This window comes from Prunus mume, linkage group LG5 (genome assembly GCF_029339155.1).
Source record: "Prunus mume cultivar Tortuosa linkage group LG5, ASM2933915v1, whole genome shotgun sequence".
Lineage (NCBI taxonomy): Eukaryota > Viridiplantae > Streptophyta > Magnoliopsida > Rosales > Rosaceae > Prunus > Prunus mume.
In genome coordinates, this window is record NC_142702.1 from 25,704,011 (window position 1) to 25,724,860 (window position 20,850).

Consider the following 20,850-nt stretch of genomic DNA (forward strand, 5'->3'; position numbering starts at 1 on the left):
AAAGTATTTTATGATTATAGAGATAAACAAATTAAATATTTGACTGCCTCTTTCTATTTTCCACCCACTTGTTCTGACTTTACGAAATGGGGACTTTTGTATTTGTTAATTTCATTAACTTGTAGACTTTGCCGCATATGTGGATTATTAGCAAACTCTCTTTTATCTCTAATTAAATTTTAAATATTTAATTTTAAATTAAAACCATAAATAAATATATATAAAAAATAGAGGGAGAAATAAGGTACTGATGTCGGGTAGCTAAGAGAGAGAAATAAGCTGATGTCACGTAGCCAAAAGAGAAGGAGAGAGAAGATATGAGACTAGCATGTGTGTAAGGTTTGCTTTTAATATTTTTAATTTTGGACTGGACTTATAACATATGTAGGTACTTTTTTTTATAAAAAACAAAATTGGGTTGGACGGGCACCCAACCTGTCCTGTGCACAGAACTGCCTCTGAGTCCAGTGAAAAAGGGTCTTGACTAAAGCAAATAAGTGGTATCAGGTTCAAATTATCATAACATTTTAATAGTGTATGTTAGAAACTCTCATCCTCTCATAATTTAAACTATTGTTTGTATTTAATAAATAAATAACTAAAAAAAGAAAAAAAGCCCAAAACGCACAGCAGCGGTGAGGCCATGCAAAGCTGTCAAACGCATGATGAGAGGGGCAGACAAAGAGCACGTAATCTGGATAAGCTTGAACAGTCTTTTACAATTTTTCCAAACCTCTCTCTGTTTCTCTCTCTCTATCTACAACTTGCAGATAATGGAAACTCAAATGGGGAGGCCAAGTCAACCCTTTCTCACTTTTGTCCTTCCCGAAGGTCTGATAAAAGAACTTTCCCAGAACCCAAACACCTCACATACCTCCAAATTTCCATGTTCAAAAGCAAATAGCATCCGCCTCTCTCTGATCAACCTTTCTTTGGTTGGTCCACTTTCTAGTATTCAATCGGTGGGTTATGCATGCGGGTGACAGCTAGGTGTTTGTAAAAAGGCCCGAGCTTTCACACACATTTGGGATTTCGTCTTTGATTCACGGGCCTTGCTTTGCTTTGCTTGCTCTGTTCAACTTGTTTACACTCAGGTTTCTATTTCTTCCTCCTCTTTGGCAGTTGGATTTGGCAAGAGGAGTTTTTGGGACGTTTTGTTCTGATGGGTTCCTGCTTCAGTTCTAGAATCAAAGCTGACAGCCATCTTCATAATGGTAATTAAGTTTTAAGATTAATCAACTGTTTTCTGCTTTACTATGCTAATTAAAAGTTTGGGATTTCAATTAAATTTGGTTGACTTTGATTAGTGAAACATGGAGAACTGGAATCTACAGCTGCTCTAGCTAAGCTTGCTGTTTTCTGTTTTGTTTCCATGAAGAACATCATTTGGTTGGGATTTTTGTTTTGATATCTGCCTCTGAACCATTTGCTACTGTTCTATTGAATCCTGCTTCTGGGTTGATATGATTGTTACTGCTCTGATTGCTCATAAATAAGAAAGCTAAAGAAGAATAAGAAGAAAAACTCAAATTTTACTTCTAAGTAATGGTCACACACACTCAAGTTCAACTTTGAATATTCTATTTGTGTTCTGTTTTACTTTCTTCAATTGGAAATGATTGCCTCCCATTTTCTTTAGCTAAGTGGAGGCATATCAAGAGGTTAAGACCTTTTCAAACCAGTACCTTTCTCATTTGAATTTTGTATTATTCTGTAAGATTCATCCAATGGAGCTTGTAGTTAGGATCAATTTTAAATCAGATTTGCATGGACAAGCTGGTTTTTATTACACCTGATTGTCATGTACTACACCACTTAGAAGGAGATTTGTATTCATTTTTATATAAGACTGGTATCCTGACCTGTCTAGGATTCTTTTGAGCATTATTTACCAGTTATATGGTATTTGACATGTCTAGGATTACATTCAAATAGCAAGGTGTCGTCTGTCTCGGTGCCTTCAACTCCTCGCACGGAGGGTGAGATCTTGCAGTCCTCCAATTTGAAGAGCTTTGCCTTTAATGAACTGAAAACAGCCACCAGGAACTTCCGTCCTGATAGTATGGTGGGTGAAGGTGGTTTTGGTTGTGTCTTTAAGGGGTGGGTTGATGAGAATTCATTGACAGCTGCCAAGCCTGGTACTGGCATGGTTATTGCTGTGAAAAGGCTCAACCAAGAAGGTCTCCAGGGTCACAAGGAATGGCTGGTGAGTGTCACTTCTATCCTTCATTTGCTTACATGCACTTCTGCAATATCTTGTTGATTTGTTTTTGGTGCCCTACTCCTAGCATTTGTTCATATTAGTTGAGCATGTTGCAACAAATATTTGAGAATCTTATATACATTGATGATCAGTTACTCAAAGCCCCCCCAGAGGAATAGATGAGAGTAGTTGGAAAAGCTAATATATTGAAACAATCTTAATGAATCTTGTTTCTTAACGTGTTACAAGTAGATGATGTAACATGTAATATTTTCAGAGAATAATGTATTTACTTTGTGGCGCCTCTTGAACTCTAGACGGAAATTAACTACCTCGGGCAGCTACATCATGAAAATCTTGTGAGGTTGATTGGTTACTGCTTAGAGGATGACCACCGGATGTTGGTGTATGAATTTATGCCTCGCGGAAGCTTGGATAATCATCTATTTAGACGTGAGTTATAAACTTCCTTCACTGTTTAGCCATTTGATCTTTTAAACTAAGCAGTACCAATGATAAAGAGATCAAATATTTCAATATGAAGTATAATTAGGGACTTAAACTGTTGTTGGTGGAACAGGGGCTTCTTACTTTCAACCACTTTCGTGGAACCTTCGTATGAAGATTGCCCTTGGTGCTGCTAAGGGTCTAGCATTTCTTCACAGTGATGAGGCCAAAGTGATATATCGGGACTTTAAAACTGCTAATATCCTGCTTGATTCAGTAAGTGAAACATTTAACTGTTGAGTTTATGCTTCTAGAAGAGTTATGACAGACTTGCTCACACATCTTTTTTAATTTTTTTTGAAAAATAACAGACCTACAATGCCAAACTTTCTGACTTTGGTTTGGCCAAGGATGGGCCAGCAGGTGATAGAAGCCATGTCTCAACCAGGATCATGGGGACATATGGGTATGCAGCTCCAGAGTACATGGCCACAGGTAACTTTAGTTTTACAGTATCTTATGTACAACTTTAGTTTCACCAGTGCTGCAGTAGCCATGATTTTTTTAATGTTAAATATGATCAAGTATGCATGCTTCCTTCTGATCCTTGTTTCATTATTTTTGTTCTTTTAAGGTCATTTAACTGCCAAAAGTGACGTGTATAGTTTTGGGGTTGTTCTGCTCGAAATGTTGTCTGGCAGACGAGCTGTGGACAAAAACCGGCCATCTGGGGAACACAATTTAGTTGAATGGGCGAAGCCTTACCTTGCCAGCAAACGCAAAGTTCTCCATATCTTTGACGCTCGTATTGAAGGCCAGTACTCTCTGGGTGGAGCTCTCAGAGCAGTTAACCTTGCAATTCGATGCTTAGCAGTAGAAGCCAAGTTTAGGCCAAACATGAATGACGTTATAAAAGCATTGGAGCAGCTTCAGGAACCTAGTGACACGGAGGGATCCGGTGTCTCTCAAAACGATCCTCGCCCGAATCCTCACGCCAATTCAAGCCATGTTCCCAAACAACGCAGGAATAGTATCAACGGGATCGACAATGGAACTCCTCCTCATCCCAAGGCATCTGTTCCCCGCAGCCATGCATGAGACATTCACCCTTCATTCATGCTTCACTATTATTTCCATTGGTTCAAAGGAAAATGGGGGAAAATTCAGGCCACGAGGGAGGGAGAAGAAATAGGAAGGGGAGGGATGGCATGTATATTGAAATTTGTATCTTTTAATGAGCATGTACTGCTACAGTTGGTTATATTGTATAGTTTTTTTGTTTAGTGAATGTCTTCATCGGTACTTTCCTCTGAAGCATATTTTCTTTATGTGCCTGGAATTTGAGGCCGGAATTGTCGACATGTTTCTTAGCACTTTGTAACATATCCTGCTGCAGAACAAGACTCTTCTAGTACAGAATTGTTCAATGTTCGAAAAATCGCTAGGCAGTAGGTGGGCGGCTTCTAGAGGGTAATCAGGGCCTTGACTTTTTTAAAAAAAACTCTATAATTATTTTGTACTATAAATTATAAATTTTTACCAAAAATCATGCAAAATAAAAGGATAAAACCTAGGTTTTCTTTAAAGTCAGGAAAAAAATTTATTATTTAAAAAAAAAACAACAAAAAAACCAGCCTAGCGCCTAGGCGGGCGCCTAGCTCCCAGGCGGCCAATTTTTCGAACACTAACTTGTATAATGTTTATTTTGCACATAGGTCGGGCGTTGTAGCATTTCTGCACTGGGTTCTAGTATTCCATGTTGCCGGTAGTAAATTGTAAGTGCCCTTTTCATTTTGGTTTCAGAGTGAGTTGAGGAGGTTGCAGGTCGTCCGGTCGCGGCCTGGTGGTGGTCGTCGCTGGTGGAGGCCTGGTGGTGGTGGTCTGTCGTGAGAGATAGAGAGGGAGGGAGGGAGAGAGAAAGGAGGTGACGGCTCAGAGGAGAGAGAGGCAGCGTGATGTAGGTTACCCGACCGGACCTGCCTAGGCGGACGCCCAGCGCCTAGGCGGGCGCCTAGGCAGATTTTTCAAACACAGTTGTTTCACTACATATAACGTAGCCTGTCATTAGACCTGACAAGAGCACACATACATGAAAAGGTAAGTCATGTAAATATGTACAACTTCTGGAGGGATCGCATAAGACATGAAGACATCAGAGATTCAAAACAGAACTTAGAAAGAAAAAAACTTTTCCAGGATTTATGAATGACAATAAACTTGTCTGACTTGGTCCTGAATCAGCTTTAACAACTGGTATCATTTTTCAACAGAGAAAAAAAAAGGGGACAAACTGGTAAGGTATTATTTTAAGAAGAAAATCATGGTTATATTAGTTCTTCGTCAACCGTCAACGACCTACTTCTTTACCTCTGTCTCCTCCGCTTTCCAAGAGCTCTCTGTCTCTCCTTCTTGCTCCCTCGTTGATTTGTAAACTTCATCATCATCATTTGTGAGTTTTTCTTTTCATTCATCAGCCTTACTTTTTGTTTCACTCCGAGTACTGGTTTCTTTCTATATCATTTAAGTTTATACTCATCCATATTTTCGGTTTTCTTAGTTTTATATCATGGTCATCTTTGAATTAAAATTCCCTGGAAAAAAAGAAAAAGAAATCATGGGTTTGATTTGAACGAGTCTTTTGCTTCTGATACTGCTAGTAAGTACTGATTACTTCAGCTTCTGATGGGTTTGGTTGGTTTCAGTTGTTGACAATTTAAATAGTTTCTTAGCAACAGAAACTATGGGTGGTAGGCTTAGCTCGAACGTGAAGAGGCACACTCTGAAAAATGTCACTTTGGCTGTGGACACAGTGCCCGAGACGATTGAAAATGAGACAGTCAAGAGCAAGGTGCCATCTGTCTCGGTGCCTTCAGCAGAGGGTGAGATCTTGCAGTCCTCCAATTTGAAGTGCTTCGGCTTCAATGAACTCAAAACAGCCACCAGGAACTTCCGTCCTGATAATATGGTTGGTGAAGGTGGTTTTGGTTTGGTCTTCAAGGGGTGGATTGATGAGAATTCATTAACAGCTGTCAAGTCTGGAACTGGCATGGCTATTGCCGTGAAAAGGCTTAACCAAGAGGGTCTCCATGGTCAGAAGGAATGGCTGGTGAGTTTCACTTCTATATGCAGAGTCTATGTTTCATTCTCAAATACACTTTCTCTATCTCTTTTTTATCAGCTTTTGTATTGAACCTAGCATTTTTTCATCTTAGTTGACTATGGAACAATGTCAAGTAGTTGGGAAGCTAAAATAAAGTTACTGATGTTCAATTGCTCAAAGTGCTCCTGAAGCAAAGAAGGCCAAAATATAGATATCAAAATATTAATAAAGTTACTGATGTTCAATTGCTCAAAGTGCTCCTGAAGCAAAGAAGGCCAAAATATAGATATCAAAATATTAATAAAGTTACTGATGTTGTGTGTGCAGTATTTTCAGAGAAATATTTAATCGATTGACTTTGTGGAGCATCTCTTGATCTGTAGGCAGAGGTTAACTCCATTGGAAAGCTGCATCACCCAAATCTTGTGAGGTTGATAGGTTACTGCTTACAGGATAGCTGCCGGTTTCTGGCGTATGAATTTATGCCTCGTGGCAGCTTGGATAATCATCTATTTAGAAGTGAGTTATAAAACTTCCTTTGCTCTGTAGCCATCTGAACTTTTAAATGAAGCAATACCATGAATCTGGAGCTCAAGTACTTCGATATGAAATATATTTTAGGGATTGTTAACTCTTTGGGAACAGGGTATTTTCAGTCTCAACCGCTCCCATGGAGCCTTCGCATCAAGATTGCCCTGGCTGCAGCTAAGGGTCTAGCATTTCTTCACAGTGATGAGGCAAAAGTGATATATGGGAACTTCAAAACTTCTAAGATCCTTCTTGATTCAGTATGTGAAATCTTTAGCTTTTGAACTTTTATGGCTTCTAGAAGAGATCTGTTAGACTTGCTCACCTATCCTTTTTTTTCATTGTTAAATAACAGAACTACAATGCCAAACTCTCTGGTTATGGTTTGGCCAAGGAAGGGCTTCAGGGTTATAGTATGCTTCAGTTATCCGATTGTTCGTGTTCAAATAGCAATAAATTCTACCATGAAGAAGGTATTTTTTATTTATCACCACCCTACAATTGCATAGAAACATGCAATCTTATGACATGTAAAATCTCTGTAGCAACATTTTTTTCCTTGGATTATATCTCAGTGCCATTTCTATTAGCCATCAAGTTCCATCCACTTTTAATTAAAGCCCCCTCTCATCTCTGCCTCTATATCATCTTCATCAGTTCTGCAGTATCCATCATATGATCAAGCATATATTTATCCCTGCTCCCATCTGATCTTTTGTTCATTTTTATGTCTTTTGAAGAAGACTTAACACCCGAAGGTGATGTATACAGTTTTGGGGTTGTTCTGCTTGAAATCTTATCCGGCAGACGAGCTTTGGATGCTAACAGGCCATCAGGAGAGCAAGATTTAGTTCAACATGCCCGATCTGCCAAAAAATGCAAACTTCACCAACTTTTTGATGCTCGGATTGAAGGCCAGTACTCTTCTGATGAAGCTCGCAAAGCACTTTACCTTGCAATGAAATGCCTGTCAACTGACTCTAAGTTTAGGCCAGATATGAATGAGGTGGTAAAATTATTGGAGCAGCTTCAGTCTTCTAGTGAGATGGAGGGCTTGGCTGCTAGAGCATCTCTCAAATCTTACCTTGCCAAATTTGTTATGCCAATTCAGGCGATGTATGGTCCCAATCGTCGCCGGAAAAATGTCAACCGGATCAGCTGTGCAACACCCACTTAGGCCATCCGTTTGCCGCAGTATTTGACATGTTTCATAGATACATATTCTGCTGCAGAACACAGAACTTCATTATTTGACTTTTGCAATTTTACATTTTCAAGTAATTATTTGCATCAATTTTTATAGTGTCAAGTATTATAAAATACTGGTTTAGGGTAATCATTACTTGAGTGAAGGCATCCCTGCAAGGGTATTATTTCGTCCCCAAATTTATTTATCAAATGATGCAACCACAGTCTACATGGAGAGTCTCTAAATATCGAGTAAAAATATTTACGTACTAAATTCGAAACTATTTTTGAATCAATTCTTTTCAATAAAACTGAGTATAGCCGAACGGCTATACTATTAAAATAAATAAATAAACAAAAACACCGAGTATAGCCCAACGGCTGGACTATTTTTTTTATAAAAAAAGTGGACCTCCTAGTGATTAGGCGCCACGTGTCAAAATAGGTACAGCCGAGTGGCGATATTCCTGTGAAAATCTTAGTATAGCCGCACGGCTATACGGTTTAAGTACATTATATTTAAACGGCATAGCCGTGCGGCCATACTATTTAATTTCTAATTTTTAATTTTTTAAAAGCACCCTCCTAGTTGCATTTGTTTATACTTTATATATATATATATATACAGAGAGCTTCCATTGAGGGATCCCTCAAATAAGCTTATTTGAGAGACATAGAGTTCGGATGTATTTCACTAATCCAAACCGTCTATTTTGTAGATACTCATTCAAAGATCATCTCTATAAAAAATCATTTGAATCCGATATCATTTGACCATTCAATTGAGTTATTGAAATTTTAGTATTTGAAGCACGTTGATTTTGCAAGATACAATTGGATGTGAAGCGATTTCCGATTTGTCTAATTTTTGTAAGGATGATCTATGAATGAAGACCTTAGATGGTTTTGATCTACCTAAAGGGCGTCCCTCAAATAAAATTATTTGAGGACTGAAGTAACTCAATTGAATTCAATGATATCGGATTCAAGTGATTTTTTTTGTAGAGATGAAAATGTGGGAGTTTCTGTATATATATATATATATATATATATTAATTTGCTAGTTTTAATATATCCAAAGCGGATATTAATCGGCCACTATGTAATTTTTTTAATATATATTATTTTTATTCAATAATATGTGAGAATTATTTATATAATACGTGAATTTTGTGTCTTATTGAAAATTGGGGAAAAAATTTATAAAAAAAAAAAGAAGTGATCCAAATATATATATATATATATATATATGAAAGGTAATTAAAACAAATAAAACCCAGTAAAGCAACTCGGCTATACAATTTATAAAAATTTTAAAAATTATAACGCAATGGCTATACGATTTATTAAAGAAAAAAAAAGAGAGTAGCTGCACAGCTCCTATGCGCACAAGTAGTGAAAAAGTATAGCCGCTTGGCTTCTAGAGGGTAATGGGGGATTATAATTTTTTTTTTAAAATTTATAAATATTTTGTATAATAAATTATAAATTTTTACCAAAAATCATGCAAAATAAAAAGATAAAACCTAGGTTTTCTTTAAATTCAGGAAAAAAATTTATTATTATAAAAAAAATAAATAATAAAAAAATAAATAACACCCCCCAGCCTAGGCGGCCGATTTTTCGAATACCAACTTGTATAATGTTAATTTTGCACGTGGCTCGGGGGTTGTAGTATCTCTGCACTGGGTTATAGAATTCCATGTTGCCGGTAGTAAATTGTAAGTGCCCTTTTCATTTTGGCTTCAGAGTGAGTTTGAGGAGGTCGCAGGTCGCGGGTCGCGGCCTGGTGGTGGTCGTCGAGGGTGGAGGCCTGGTGGTGGTGGTCTGTCGCCGGAAATCTTATTGGAGCAGCTTCAGTCTTCTAGTGAGATGGAGGGTTTGGCTGCTAGAGCATCTCTCAAATCTTACCTTGCCAAATTTGTTATGCCAATTCAGGCGATGTATGGTCCCAATCGTCGCCGGAAAAATGTCAACCGGATCAGCTGTGCAACACCCACTTAGGCCATCCGTTTGCCGCAGTATTTGACATGTTTCATAGATACATATTCTGCTGCAGAACACAGAACTTCATTGTTTGACTTTTGTAATTTTACATTTTCAAGTAATTATTTGCATCAATTTTTATAGTGTCAAGTATTATAAAATACTGGTTTAGGGTAATCATTACTTGAGTGAAGGCATCCCTGCAAGGGTATTATTTCGTCCCCAAATTTGTTTATCAAATGATGCAACCACAGTCTACATGCACAATCTCTAAATATCGAGTAAAAATATTACGTACTAAATTCGAAACTATTTTTGAATCAATTCTTTTCAATAAAACAGAGTATAGCCGACCGGCTATACTATTAAAATAAATAAATAAACAAAAACACCGAGTATAGCCCAACGGCTGGACTATTTTTTTTATAAAAAAAGTGGACCTCCTAGTGATTAGGCGCCACGTGTCAAAATAGGTACAGCCGAGTGGCGATATTCCTGTGAAAATCTTAGTATAGCCGCACGGCTATACGGTTTAAGTACATTATATTTAAACGGCATAGCCGTGCGGCCATACTATTTCGTCTCCAAATTTATTTATCAAATGATGCAACCAGTCTACATGGAGAGTCTCTAAATATCGAGTAAAAATATTTACGTACTAAATTCGAAACTATTTTTGAATCAATTTTTTCAATAAAATCAAGTATAGCCGACCGGCTATACTATTAAAATACAAAAACATCGAGTATAGCCCAACGGCTAGACTATTTTTATTTTTTTAAAGTGGACCACCTAGCGAGTAGGCGCCACCCGTCAAATTAGGTACAGCCGAGTGGCGATACTCTTTTATTTTGTGAAAGTAGTATAGCCGACCGGCTATACCATTTACGTACATTAAATAGTATAGCCATCCGGCCAGACTAATTAATTTTTTATTTTTTAAAAGCACCCTCCTAGTTGCATTAGTTTATACTTTATATATATTAATTTGTTAATATCAACATATCCAAAGCGGATATTAATCGGCCACTATATAATTTTTTTAATATATATTATTTTTATTTAATAACATGTGAGAATTATTTCTATAATAAGTGAATTTTGTGTCTTATTGAAAATTGGGGAAAAAATTTATATATGTAAAAAAAAAAAAAAAGGATCCAAATAGATATACTAAAGGTATTTAAAACAAATAAAACCCAGTAAAGCAACTTGGCTATACGATTTTTTAAAAAAATTTTAAAAAAAAATCAAGTATAACCGCACGGCTATACTATTTATTTAAAAAAAAAAAGAGTAGCTGCACATCTCGTATGCGCACAAGTAGTAAAAAAGTATAGCCGCGTGGCTTCTAGAGGGTAATGGGGGCCTATAATTTTTTTTAAAAAATTTATAATTATTTTGTATTATAAATTATAAATTTTTACCAAAAATCATGCCAGATAAAAGGATAAAACCTAGGTTTTCTTTAAATTCAGGAAAAAAATTATTATTATAAAAAAATAAATAAATAAATAACACCCCCAGAGCCTAGGCGGGCGCCTAGCTCCTGGGCGGCCGATTTTTCGAATACCAACTTGTATAATGTTAATTTTGCACATGGCTCGGGGTTTGTAGCATCTCTGCACTGGGTTATAGTATTCCATGTTGCCGGTAGTAAATTGTAAGTGCCCTTTTCATTTTGGCTTCAGAGTGAGTTTGAGGAGGTCGCACGTCGCTGGTCTCGGCCTGGTGGTGGTCGTCGAGGGTGGAGGCCTGGTGGTGGTGGTCTGTCGTGCGAGATAGAGAGGGAGGGAGGGAGGGAGGGAGGGAGAGAGAAAGGAGGTGACGGCTCAGAGGAGAGAGAGGCAGCGTGAGGTAGGTTACCCGACCAGACCTGCCTAGGCGGACGCCCAGCGCCTAGGCGGGCGCCTATGCAGATTTTTCAAACACAATTGTTTCACTACATATAACGTAGCCTGTCAGACCCGACAAGAGCACACATACATGAAATTTGAAAAGGTAAGTCATGTAAATATAAACAACTTCGGGAGGGATCGCATAAGACATGATGACATCAGAGATTCAAAACAGAACAAAGAAAGAAAAAAACTTTTCCAGGATTTATGAATGACAATAAGCTTGTCTGACTTGGTCGTGAATCAGCTTGAACAACTGGTATCATTTCTCAACAGAGAAAAAAAAGGGGGCAAACTGGTAAAGGTATTATTTTAAGAAGAAAATTATGGTTATATTAGTTCTTCGTCAACCGTCAACGACATACTTCTTTACCTCTGTCTCCTCCGCTTTCCAGGAGCTCTCTGTCTCTCCTTCTTGCTCCCTCGTTGATTTATAAACTTCATCATCACCATTTGTGAGTTTTTCTTTTCATTCATCAGCCTTACTTTTTGTTTCACTCCAAGTACTGGTTTCTTTCTATATCATATAAGTTTATACTCATCCATATTTACGGTTTTCTTAATTTTATATCATGATCATCTTTGAATTAAAATTCCCTGGAGAAAAAGAAAAAGAAATCATGGGTTTGATTTGAATGACTCTTTAGAATCTGATACTGCTAGTTAGTAGTGATTACTTCAGCTTCTGATGGGTTTGGTTGGTTTCAGTTGTTGACAATTTAAATAGTTTCTTAGCAACAGAAACTATGGGTGGTAGGCTTAGCTCGAACGTGAAGAGGCACACTCTGAAAAATGTCACTTTGGCTGTGGACACAGTGCCTGAGACGACTGAGAATGAGACAGTCAAGAGCAAGGTGCCATCTGTCTCCGTGCCTTCAGCGGAGGGTGAGATCTTGCAGTCCTCCAATTTGAAGTGCTTCGGCTTCAATGAACTCAAAACAGCCACCAGGAACTTCCGTCGTGATAATATGGCTGGTGAAGGTGGCTTTGGTTTGGTGTTCAAGGGGTGGATTGATGAGAATTCATTAACAGCTGCCAAGTCTGGTACTGGCATGGCTATTGCTGTGAAAAGGCTTACTGATGTTCAATTGCTCAAAGTGCTCCTGAAGCAAAGAAGGCCAAAATATTGATATCAAAACAATCTTGTTGGATCTTGCTATGTTGTGTGTGCAGTATTTTCAGAGAAATACTTAATCGATTGACTTTGTGGAGCTTCTCTTGATCTGTAGGCAGAGGTTAACTCCATTGGAAAGCTGCATCACCCAAATCTTGTGAGGTTGATAGGTTACTGCTTACAGGATTGCTGCCGGTTTCTGGCGTATGAATTTATGCCTCGTGCGTGGCAGCTTAGATAATCATCTATATAGAAGTGAGTTATAAACTTCCTTTGCTCTGTAGCCATCTGAACTTTTAAATGAAGCAATACCATGAATCTGGAGCTCAAGTACTTCGATATGAAATATATTTCAGGGATTGTTAACTCTTTGAGTACAGGGTATTTTCAGTCTCAACCGCTCCCATGGAGCCTTCGCATCGAGATTGCCCTGGCTGCAGCTAAGGGTCTAGCCAAAACAAAAAAAACAAGAAACGCCGGTTATAGCCGCTCGGCTACGCCGGCCGGCTATACTATTTTAAAAACAAAATAAATAAAACCACCGAGTATAGCCACGCGGCTGTACTATTGGTTTTTTTCAAAAGAAAGGACCCCTAGCGATTAGGCGCCACGTGTCAAGATCGGTACAGCCGCGCTGCTATACTATCTAAATAATTAAAACAAGCACAATCTCAGTTGCATTAGTTTATATATTTTTTAAAATATATATTAATTTGCTAATTTCAACATATCCAAAGTATATATTAATATGTCACTATATAATTTTTTTAATATATATAATTTTTATTCAATAATATGTAATGATTATTTGTATAATACTTGAATTTTGTGTGCTATTGAAATTTGGGGAAATTGTTTTTTTAAAAAAAGATCTCTATATATATAGATATATATATATATATGTGTGTGTGTGTGTGTATAGCCGCCTGGCTATACTATTTATTAAAAGCAATTAAAAGGAAAAAAAAACCCAGTAAAGCTGCTCGGCTATACGATTTTTAAAAAAAATAAAAAATGGGGTATAGCCGTTCGGCTATACCATTTATTAAAGAAACAAAGAGAGTAGCCGCACAGCGCCTAGGTGCCCACTTGTAAAGAAACAAAGAAACAAAGAGATTTACGGGCTTGAGCTGACTTGGGCCTGAAGGCCATTACAACCCAATATCAAATAAACCACAAAGCTGAGGTTTTTAGCTACAATCTCGCTCTCTTCCTCTGCTTCATCTTCTTCATCTTCGCGAAGCCTAAACCCAGCAGCAGAATGATGACAGCCACATCATCGTCGCTAATTCAGCGCGTATGCTCCGTGCCTCTCGCACGTGCGGTCCGTACTCGCGCCATGGCAGTGGTGAGCATGAACCTGTCCACCACTCCAGCTCCTTCTCAAGCCTTGCGCGCTGACTCGCGCGTGCTCCTCGGCTTGTCCGAACCAGAGCTCCAGCAGCTCGCACTGGACTTAAAGCAGGTAAAGAAGCATAAAAATCTCTCTGTTTGTTTGCTTAAAATTGAAAGATGTTGAATTTATGTGCTGATTTCCATTTTTTAAAATGTATGTGTAGCAAAGCTACAGAGGGAAGCAGCTCCATCATCTTATTTATAAAAGAAAGATTAAAGATATTCAGGATTTCAGTCAAGGTAACTCTCTCACTCTCTTGATAAAGATTGGGTTTTTTGTGGGACCATGCTTATTGGTTTTTACTGTGGTTTATGTTGCAGTGCCTCTGGCATTCAGGAATGAGCTTGAGGAAGCTGGATGGAAAGTTGGGAGGTCACCCATTTACCAGAGTGTCACTGCTGCTGATGGCACTGTTAAGGTAATTTCTTTTCTTGAAGATGGTTACTGGACAGTTCTGTGACTCCTTGATGGAATATTTTGTTATAAATTCATGTGAAATTTATTTATCTCTATTGAATATTTTGTATATAAAAGGGGCAATTTAGGTGCTTCACTAAAAAATTATTAAGAATGTTGCACTTTTTTCATAAAATTTTGTGGCTTGGAATTCATAAAAGTGATGGTAATTTGAGATTAGCATAATGGTGGCTTAAGTTGTGCCACTAATTTTTGCAGTTATTGATAAAGTTGGAGGATAACAGATTGATTGAAACTGTTGGCATACCAGTTAAAGATGAGAAAGGTGTGATGCGCCTTACAGCATGTGTCTCCTCACAGGTGATTTTTGGAGATGATTGACAAAATTTCCCCCTGCAGTTATACCCTAATGTTAGCTTTTGAGTGTGCTTAATTCTATTCCCTCATCGAATTTTTATTGATTGGTTGAAACAGGTGGGATGCCCACTTCGTTGCTCTTTTTGTGCCACAGGAAAAGGAGGGTTTTCAAGGAACCTTAAGATGCATGAAATTGTTGAGCAGGTATCGGCTGTCTTGTCCATGCTCTATTATGAGTAGGGTTTGTGTGTTCCCTTGTTTACCCAATTTGTGAACAGGCATGATTGAAATTTACTTAAAAGATACTTTCTTCAAATTATAGCTGATACCGTTGTTGTGTGCTAATACATAAACAAACTTGAGTTTTCAGCATTTACATTGTAATTGTATATACCTTTGTATTGACAGGTTTTGGCTATTGAGGAAATCTTCAACCATAGGGTGACCAATGTAGTGTTCATGGGAATGGGTGAACCAATGATGAACCTGAAGTCAGTACTTGCAGCACACCAGTGTTTAAATAAGGTTCATTTGCAGCTATATCTTGAGCATTTTAATAGCAACTTCGATTCCACGTGTTTTATATGTGTGAAAGAATTAAGCACTTGCCTTTGTTACCTAACTCCTATTAATCCCCATAGGCTAACCAACAATTGTCACTTTATGCTGTATCTGATTGCAAACCCTAAGCCATATAAAACTAGTTTTAAGGTGGAATGCTATCACTAATGTATATGAAGTTGCAAAAAATGTTACATGATGATCTAAGTGAAAGCTTATTTATGTCGGACTTTGTTTTGTTAAGGATGTGCAAATTGGGCAAAGAATGATCACAATATCTACTGTGGGGGTTCCAAATACAATAAAAAAGCTGGCATCCCACAAGCTTCAGTCAACATTGGCTGTCAGGTAATAATTTTCCACGGGATTTACTTTTGGTATATCATCTAGTTTTCATCGACTATGAAGTAGAGAATGATTTTCATTGATGTCTATAGTTTTCACTTTAGTTCATGCTGCAAACATAAGCTATGGTTTTGGAAGTAGGAAGAGCTCCCAGGTTATATTTTTCCCTGCTAAACTTTTCTCACTTCCTTGTTCATCAGTCTGCATGCTCCTAACCAGAAGCTCAGGGAAACAATTGTGCCAAGTGCAAAAGCATACCCTCTGAGTGCACTTATGAAGGATTGCAGGGACTATTTCGTTGAAACCAGCAGACGGGTTTCCTTTGAGTATGCACTTTTAGGTACTGAAATTAAATTTATAAATTTTTTCTTGTCTCTTGTCATCCATGTGTGCTTACTTTAACGATGTTGATGTCATTCTTCATATCTTTTTGAGCAGCTGGAGTCAATGATGCAGTAGAGCATGCAGTCGAACTTGCAGAGCTACTCCATGAGTGGGGGCGAGGCTATCATGTGAACTTGATACCTTTTAACCCAATAGAAGGCTCTGAGTATCGGCGTCCATCCAAGAAAGCTGTATGGAATTAATTGTGTTGTCTTCCCTTCTGTTTTTACACATAAATATATATTTACTTGATCTAATTTTTGCATATTTATTTCTTGGTTTGTTCACCTTCTTTTTCTGTGTTTTCTGCAAAAAAATCATTTGGCAGGTACAGGCATTTGCAGCTGCTCTGGAGTCCAATAGAGTAACTGTTAGCACACGTCAAACAAGGGGCTTGGATGCAGATGCAGCTTGTGGTCAGCTAAGAAACAAGTTCCAGAAGAGTCCTTTGCCCATTGACTCCGACAACTTACAACCTGAAGAAGATGTTGCAGTTGCATGTTGATTGATGTCATAATCTTTCTGGGCATGCTCCTCGGCAGAGTGTTCTGGACACCACGCATTTCCATGTTCCTGTCCCGTCATCTGTAAGAAGCTTAATGAAAGTGGTGTTCAAAGTTGGAGCTGGTCTGCATCATCTACTTTTACTAGTGGTGGATCGGTGTACAGTGCTGCTGTGTTGGCTGTAGAAGAAACCAAGTTTTTCCTGCACATGATACTAAGGTCTTGTGGAGAACTGTGGCGCTTCCCTGATATCACAGCGATGCTGATTATCGATGGCTCACAGAGGCACAAGAAAATAGCACTTCTCCTCATCGACTTACTAGAAAGAGAGATAGAAAAGGGTCTTTATGCAATAGTGGATAGTTAGGCTACCTTCTGTGTATGGCATTTTATTAGTCACAGTGCATAGAACTTGTAGACGGACACGGCTCACGACAGGCAACAAACTATGAATTTCCAGTTGCTTCAGCTGGGCATAACTTTTATTTGTTGAATGAACTCTTACCAAAGTCTACGTTAATCAACATATGATCTGCTCCGACCAAAATTTGTTACTCAAAATCTAAAATCGAAGCTCTAAAAGACCAATTTATATCTTTAAAAAAGACCATTTTATATCCAGAAGAATACTATATCAATAAATGGCTACATGTTATTGTGTAGAAAAAACTTCATAGAAACCCTTTGTTTTTTTTTTCCTTTTTTTTTTTTTTTAAAGGATAGCAGAAAACCATTTATTTAAGAAAAAGATAGGTCGGCCGATTAGTGTGTGACCAATTCGGTTGGTGTTAAGGCCCAGAAAGAACCAGTTAGAGAAACCCGGCCCAACCAAAATACGTGTGATGGGGTTTTGAACTGAAAGACTCGAAGAAGCTTTTTAAAATCAGGGTTCGATTCTTTGTCCGATTATACATTTTTCAGAATTTCAGATCCAAAGGAAAAATCCTAGAAGCTCTCGTCGTACGTTTCAGTGTCTTCATCAGAGTTACAGGTAATAATTTATGCCCATCTTTGCTTCGCTTGACTCTTCGAAGTCATCATCTGATCAGCAAAATCGTCAAAAAAAAAAAAAAAAAAAAAAAACAGAAACCCTAAGGCTAAAGGTTATTTTGTTGCTGATAATCACAGCAAAGCAAAAACTTTGTTTCTTAATTTTTGTTGTTGCCTCTTCTTCTTGCGATGAGATCCCTAAACTTGAAACCAATTTGTGTTGTGATGGAATAGGCACTAGTATCACGTATGAGGAGGTACAGCCCACAGTACTATAGTCCTCCAAGGAGGAGCTATGGCGGAGGCGGTGGCGGAGGAGGACGAGGAAGAAGCCCCCCAAGGAGGCGCAAGGAGCAGAATAGTGGAAGCCTTTTGGTCCGGAACATTCCTCTTGATTGCAGGTCCTCCTTCATGTGAAAGAAAAGTTCCGATTTTGGTCTGTTTTGTTTGGTTTTGTTCACTGTTTCAGTTTTCTAAACTGGAGTTTTGTCTAATTTTGCAGACCTGAAGAGCTACGAGTTCCCTTTGAAAGATATGGGCTTGTTCGGGATGTCTACATTCCCAAGGACTACTACACTGGGTGAGCTTTACTTATGTCAATACGTATCGGTGTCAATCATGGTTTCTATAAAATCTTCAAACGTGGTTCATGCAACGGAAGCTCGATTGATAAGAATACTATATGAAATTTTCGTTGTTTCAGATTCGTTACTTCCTACTTTGTCTGAAATGGCATCCTTGGTTAGAATTTGTTAGTAGGGGAATAAGATACATGTGTGTGGAGTTTGCTAAACTATTTTCTAAAGTACTTATTACCTTTTTCATAGTGAATTTTTGAACTGGTTTGTCAGGGGGTGTGTTGGTTTGAACTTTGAAGTTAAAACAAGCCCAAGCCTCACATTTGATGAAGGCCTACTGTTTATCATTGCGTAACATAGTGGTATTCCAAGCGTGTTAGGAGTAATGTTCAAATGAAGAATGTTCTTTTTATGAAGAGAAATTATATAATTACAACAATCAATAGAAGTTTGGTGAGGACAACGTTGATTTCAAGTGCTTCTTATAATCACAAGAATGTCAAGAATTTGGGGCAACGTTGATTTCAAGTGCTTCTTAAAGAATGAGAAGAATTTCCAAGTTACTTGCATATTTTGAAGTTGCCTTTCATACTTGACTATAAAGAAAAGGTCAGCCACTAAGCTTTGACTTTACCTGCTTTACGTAAATTCAGCATCCACTTAAGTGGAACTGCTCCAAAGCTGATGATAGATGTGAAGTAATGACATTGTGATGGTAACTTACCATACTAATTTTGACAAGCCACTGTACTCATACAATCAGTCTTCACTCACTCTTTAGTCATTCCTACTTTGTATTGAGCTTTCCTGAACTACCATGTAGGGAACCTCGGGGATTTGCATTTGTGCAATTTGTGGATTCTTATGAAGCTGCAGAGGCTCAGTATCATATGAACGGGAAAATTTTTGCTGGGAGGGAGATATCTGTGGTTGTTGCTGCAGAGACAAGGAAAAGGCCAGAGGAGATGCGTCAAAGGACTAGGGTTAGGTAATGTCCTCTCTCTCTCTCTCTCTCCCCCCTCTCCCCCCTAACTTGATTTTATATGTTTGAAATGCCAATTGCCTGTTTCTTTATGCAGAGGGCCGTCAGAGCATGGAGGAAGGCGATCGTCTTATTATGGTACTGTTTCTGACGAAAGTTTACTTATTATCGTATGATGTTTCTGACAACGATGAGTGATGCCCTTAATGTTGTTGATCATGTTTGAATTCACTGTGGTCAACAGAATCAATGTCTGCGAACATATCATTACCTTTCCATTTATTTCTGAAATGAATAATCTAATTAAGAAATATTTTGTGATATCATTGTATCAGTGAAGTGGTTCCTGTTAAACACTAATCTGTATTCTGTATCTGATGTGCCACAGGACGTTCTCGTTCTCGTTCACGTTCGCCACATTATCCATCAAGTTCTAGAAGCCGATACCGCTCAAGGTAAGCTTTGAAGGTGACAGAATGCTGTAATTTTTTTCTCTCAATGCTTACTAACACATGCATACATTGGCAAATAATTTTTGCAGGTCCTATTCACCTGCTCCAAGACGCCGTGGTGACTCTGTTTCCCCAAGTAGAAGGCGCAGAGACCACCCAAGATCACCACGTGATCTTCCACTAGAGCGAGATGCTGATCATGATCGCAGGCCATATTCTCCAGGTTATGACAATGGTGCTGGGCCAAATGAAAATGATGGATATGAAAAGTGAGTCCGTCCATATTGTTTCTGTTTTCTAGCTCCGCTGCAGGTTTCTCTGTATACATTTTCTTTCAAACTGTGTTAATGAGAGTTTGCAGGATGAATGGTGGAAGTAGTGTAGTGTGGCAAATTGAGGATACGGATTTCATTTTGTATTGTTTAATGTATCAGTTTGTCATGCTGATCTTTTATATTGACTGTGTTCTCGTGTCAAATATGTAGGAAACCTATGCACGAGGATAAGGATGGAAGAGGTCATTGGAGGTCTCCTAGTCCTGGTAGAGCATCCAGATCACCATCTGGATCTAGGTCCAGATCTGCTGAGTTATCGCCTAGGCGCAGCAGATAAGGAAAAGAGCAATGTGAATGCATAAGCATACATTTAATCATGTCTGGCAGATTTTGAATTTTCCGGGTTGTAACATTAGTTTGTGAGCCTGAGTTCCGGGCTTGTGTGTGCAAACATTTGGAAGTTTGGAACAATTAAAACCTTGTTTTTGCGTTTCTTTGGATCATGAAAGTTGTGTATGGTTTCATTTGAGACTTTCTAAATTGAAACAAAACAAATGATAATAATTTCTACCAAACACGCCCCTCAATTAGTTTTAATATATACATCTATCCTACCATGTAAAACTGAGCTGATTATGGGTTTTCAATGACGAGAAAATGAAAATGGCAATGTGGGTTTTCCTAAGAATGCTGAAGAAAGTTTGTGAGCTTGAGATAACCATAATTCAGTACATTGATTCTCAAGGGTTTTTGAAGTTGGCCTTCATCTTCATGAAATGCAGGCAGCAGGCCATAAGAGCAAGTCAGCGCTCAACCCAAAACCAGGCAAAAGACCCTCGCGAGCCCAAGGAGCTCCAGCGCACAAGAATGAGCGCGGGCAATTGCTGGGTCCTACCAACCCGGGCAGGCCCAAGGGCAAGTCTCACCTGGGCTTTAGCCGAGGCTGTGACGCGGTAAAAATTTGACTTCCACGCGCGTCGCCTGACACCTCAACGGCATTTGACACGTGTCGCAACCGGGCCTCTCAATTGGTTTTTTTCAGAAATCCATTGTCCTCTTTTTTGGCTAAAAATTGCAAAATAAATCGAAAAATTCTGAAATTAAAAAATTTTTTTTATTTTTTCCCTATAAATACCTAACCATTT

At 38.3% G+C, this 20,850-nt stretch overlaps 4 protein-coding genes and 1 pseudogene across 4 annotated transcripts; all 5 read left to right on the forward strand.

The window, feature by feature from the left end:
- The first annotated feature begins 765 nt into the window (after window positions 1–765).
- Window positions 766–3,978, forward strand: LOC103332657 (receptor-like cytoplasmic kinase 176). The gene is made up of 6 exons (XM_008235407.3): window positions 766–1,214; window positions 1,920–2,206; window positions 2,521–2,656; window positions 2,784–2,926; window positions 3,022–3,145; window positions 3,285–3,978. The coding sequence occupies exons 1-6, from the start codon at window positions 1,163–1,165 to the stop codon at window positions 3,746–3,748; spliced, it is 1,206 nt and encodes a 401-aa protein (XP_008233629.2). The 5' UTR covers window positions 766–1,162; the 3' UTR covers window positions 3,749–3,978.
- A 482-nt stretch (window positions 3,979–4,460) lies between these two features.
- Window positions 4,461–7,598, forward strand: LOC103332658 (receptor-like cytoplasmic kinase 176). Its single transcript, XM_008235408.3, has 6 exons — window positions 4,461–5,099; window positions 5,353–5,756; window positions 6,134–6,269; window positions 6,396–6,538; window positions 6,634–6,751; window positions 7,019–7,598. The coding sequence occupies exons 2-6, from the start codon at window positions 5,391–5,393 to the stop codon at window positions 7,453–7,455; spliced, it is 1,200 nt and encodes a 399-aa protein (XP_008233630.2). The 5' UTR covers window positions 4,461–5,099; window positions 5,353–5,390; the 3' UTR covers window positions 7,456–7,598.
- A 4,498-nt stretch (window positions 7,599–12,096) lies between these two features.
- On the forward strand, window positions 12,097–12,705 carry LOC103343868 (putative serine/threonine-protein kinase PBL10 pseudogene; annotated as a pseudogene).
- Window positions 12,706–13,607: 902 nt separating this feature from the next.
- Window positions 13,608–16,954, forward strand: LOC103343865 (Radical SAM superfamily protein). The gene is made up of 10 exons (XM_008247506.2): window positions 13,608–13,929; window positions 14,024–14,099; window positions 14,181–14,278; window positions 14,536–14,637; window positions 14,752–14,838; window positions 15,043–15,159; window positions 15,440–15,543; window positions 15,741–15,880; window positions 15,979–16,115; window positions 16,253–16,954. The coding sequence occupies exons 1-10, from the start codon at window positions 13,726–13,728 to the stop codon at window positions 16,427–16,429; spliced, it is 1,242 nt and encodes a 413-aa protein (XP_008245728.1). The 5' UTR covers window positions 13,608–13,725; the 3' UTR covers window positions 16,430–16,954.
- A 326-nt stretch (window positions 16,955–17,280) lies between these two features.
- On the forward strand, window positions 17,281–20,197 carry SCL30 (SC35-like splicing factor 30). Its single transcript, XM_008247507.3, has 8 exons — window positions 17,281–17,419; window positions 17,653–17,819; window positions 17,921–17,998; window positions 18,820–18,984; window positions 19,076–19,116; window positions 19,367–19,433; window positions 19,520–19,699; window positions 19,916–20,197. Exons 2-8 carry the CDS (start codon window positions 17,668–17,670, stop codon window positions 20,040–20,042), a joined length of 810 nt encoding a protein of 269 aa, XP_008245729.1. The 5' UTR covers window positions 17,281–17,419; window positions 17,653–17,667; the 3' UTR covers window positions 20,043–20,197.
- The last annotated feature ends 653 nt before the right edge of the window (window positions 20,198–20,850 follow it).

Coding starts and splice junctions, on each gene's coding strand:
- LOC103332657 (XM_008235407.3), top strand. CDS start 1,163: ATGGGTTCCTGCTTCAGTTCTAGAATCAAAGCTGACAGCCATCTTCAT. Junction 2,657..2,783: donor GGATAATCATCTATTTAGAC/GTGAGTTATAAA, acceptor TTGGTGGAACAG/GGGCTTCTTACTTTCAACCA. Junction 2,927..3,021: donor CTAATATCCTGCTTGATTCA/GTAAGTGAAACA, acceptor GAAAAATAACAG/ACCTACAATGCCAAACTTTC.
- LOC103332658 (XM_008235408.3), top strand. CDS start 5,391: ATGGGTGGTAGGCTTAGCTCGAACGTGAAGAGGCACACTCTGAAAAAT. Junction 6,270..6,395: donor GGATAATCATCTATTTAGAA/GTGAGTTATAAA, acceptor CTTTGGGAACAG/GGTATTTTCAGTCTCAACCG. Junction 6,752..7,018: donor TAAATTCTACCATGAAGAAG/GTATTTTTTATT, acceptor TGTCTTTTGAAG/AAGACTTAACACCCGAAGGT.
- LOC103343865 (XM_008247506.2), top strand. CDS start 13,726: ATGATGACAGCCACATCATCGTCGCTAATTCAGCGCGTATGCTCCGTG. Junction 15,881..15,978: donor CTTTGAGTATGCACTTTTAG/GTACTGAAATTA, acceptor CTTTTTGAGCAG/CTGGAGTCAATGATGCAGTA. Junction 16,116..16,252: donor GGCGTCCATCCAAGAAAGCT/GTATGGAATTAA, acceptor ATCATTTGGCAG/GTACAGGCATTTGCAGCTGC.
- SCL30 (XM_008247507.3), top strand. CDS start 17,668: ATGAGGAGGTACAGCCCACAGTACTATAGTCCTCCAAGGAGGAGCTAT. Junction 18,985..19,075: donor CGTCAAAGGACTAGGGTTAG/GTAATGTCCTCT, acceptor TTCTTTATGCAG/AGGGCCGTCAGAGCATGGAG. Junction 19,700..19,915: donor GAAAATGATGGATATGAAAA/GTGAGTCCGTCC, acceptor TCAAATATGTAG/GAAACCTATGCACGAGGATA.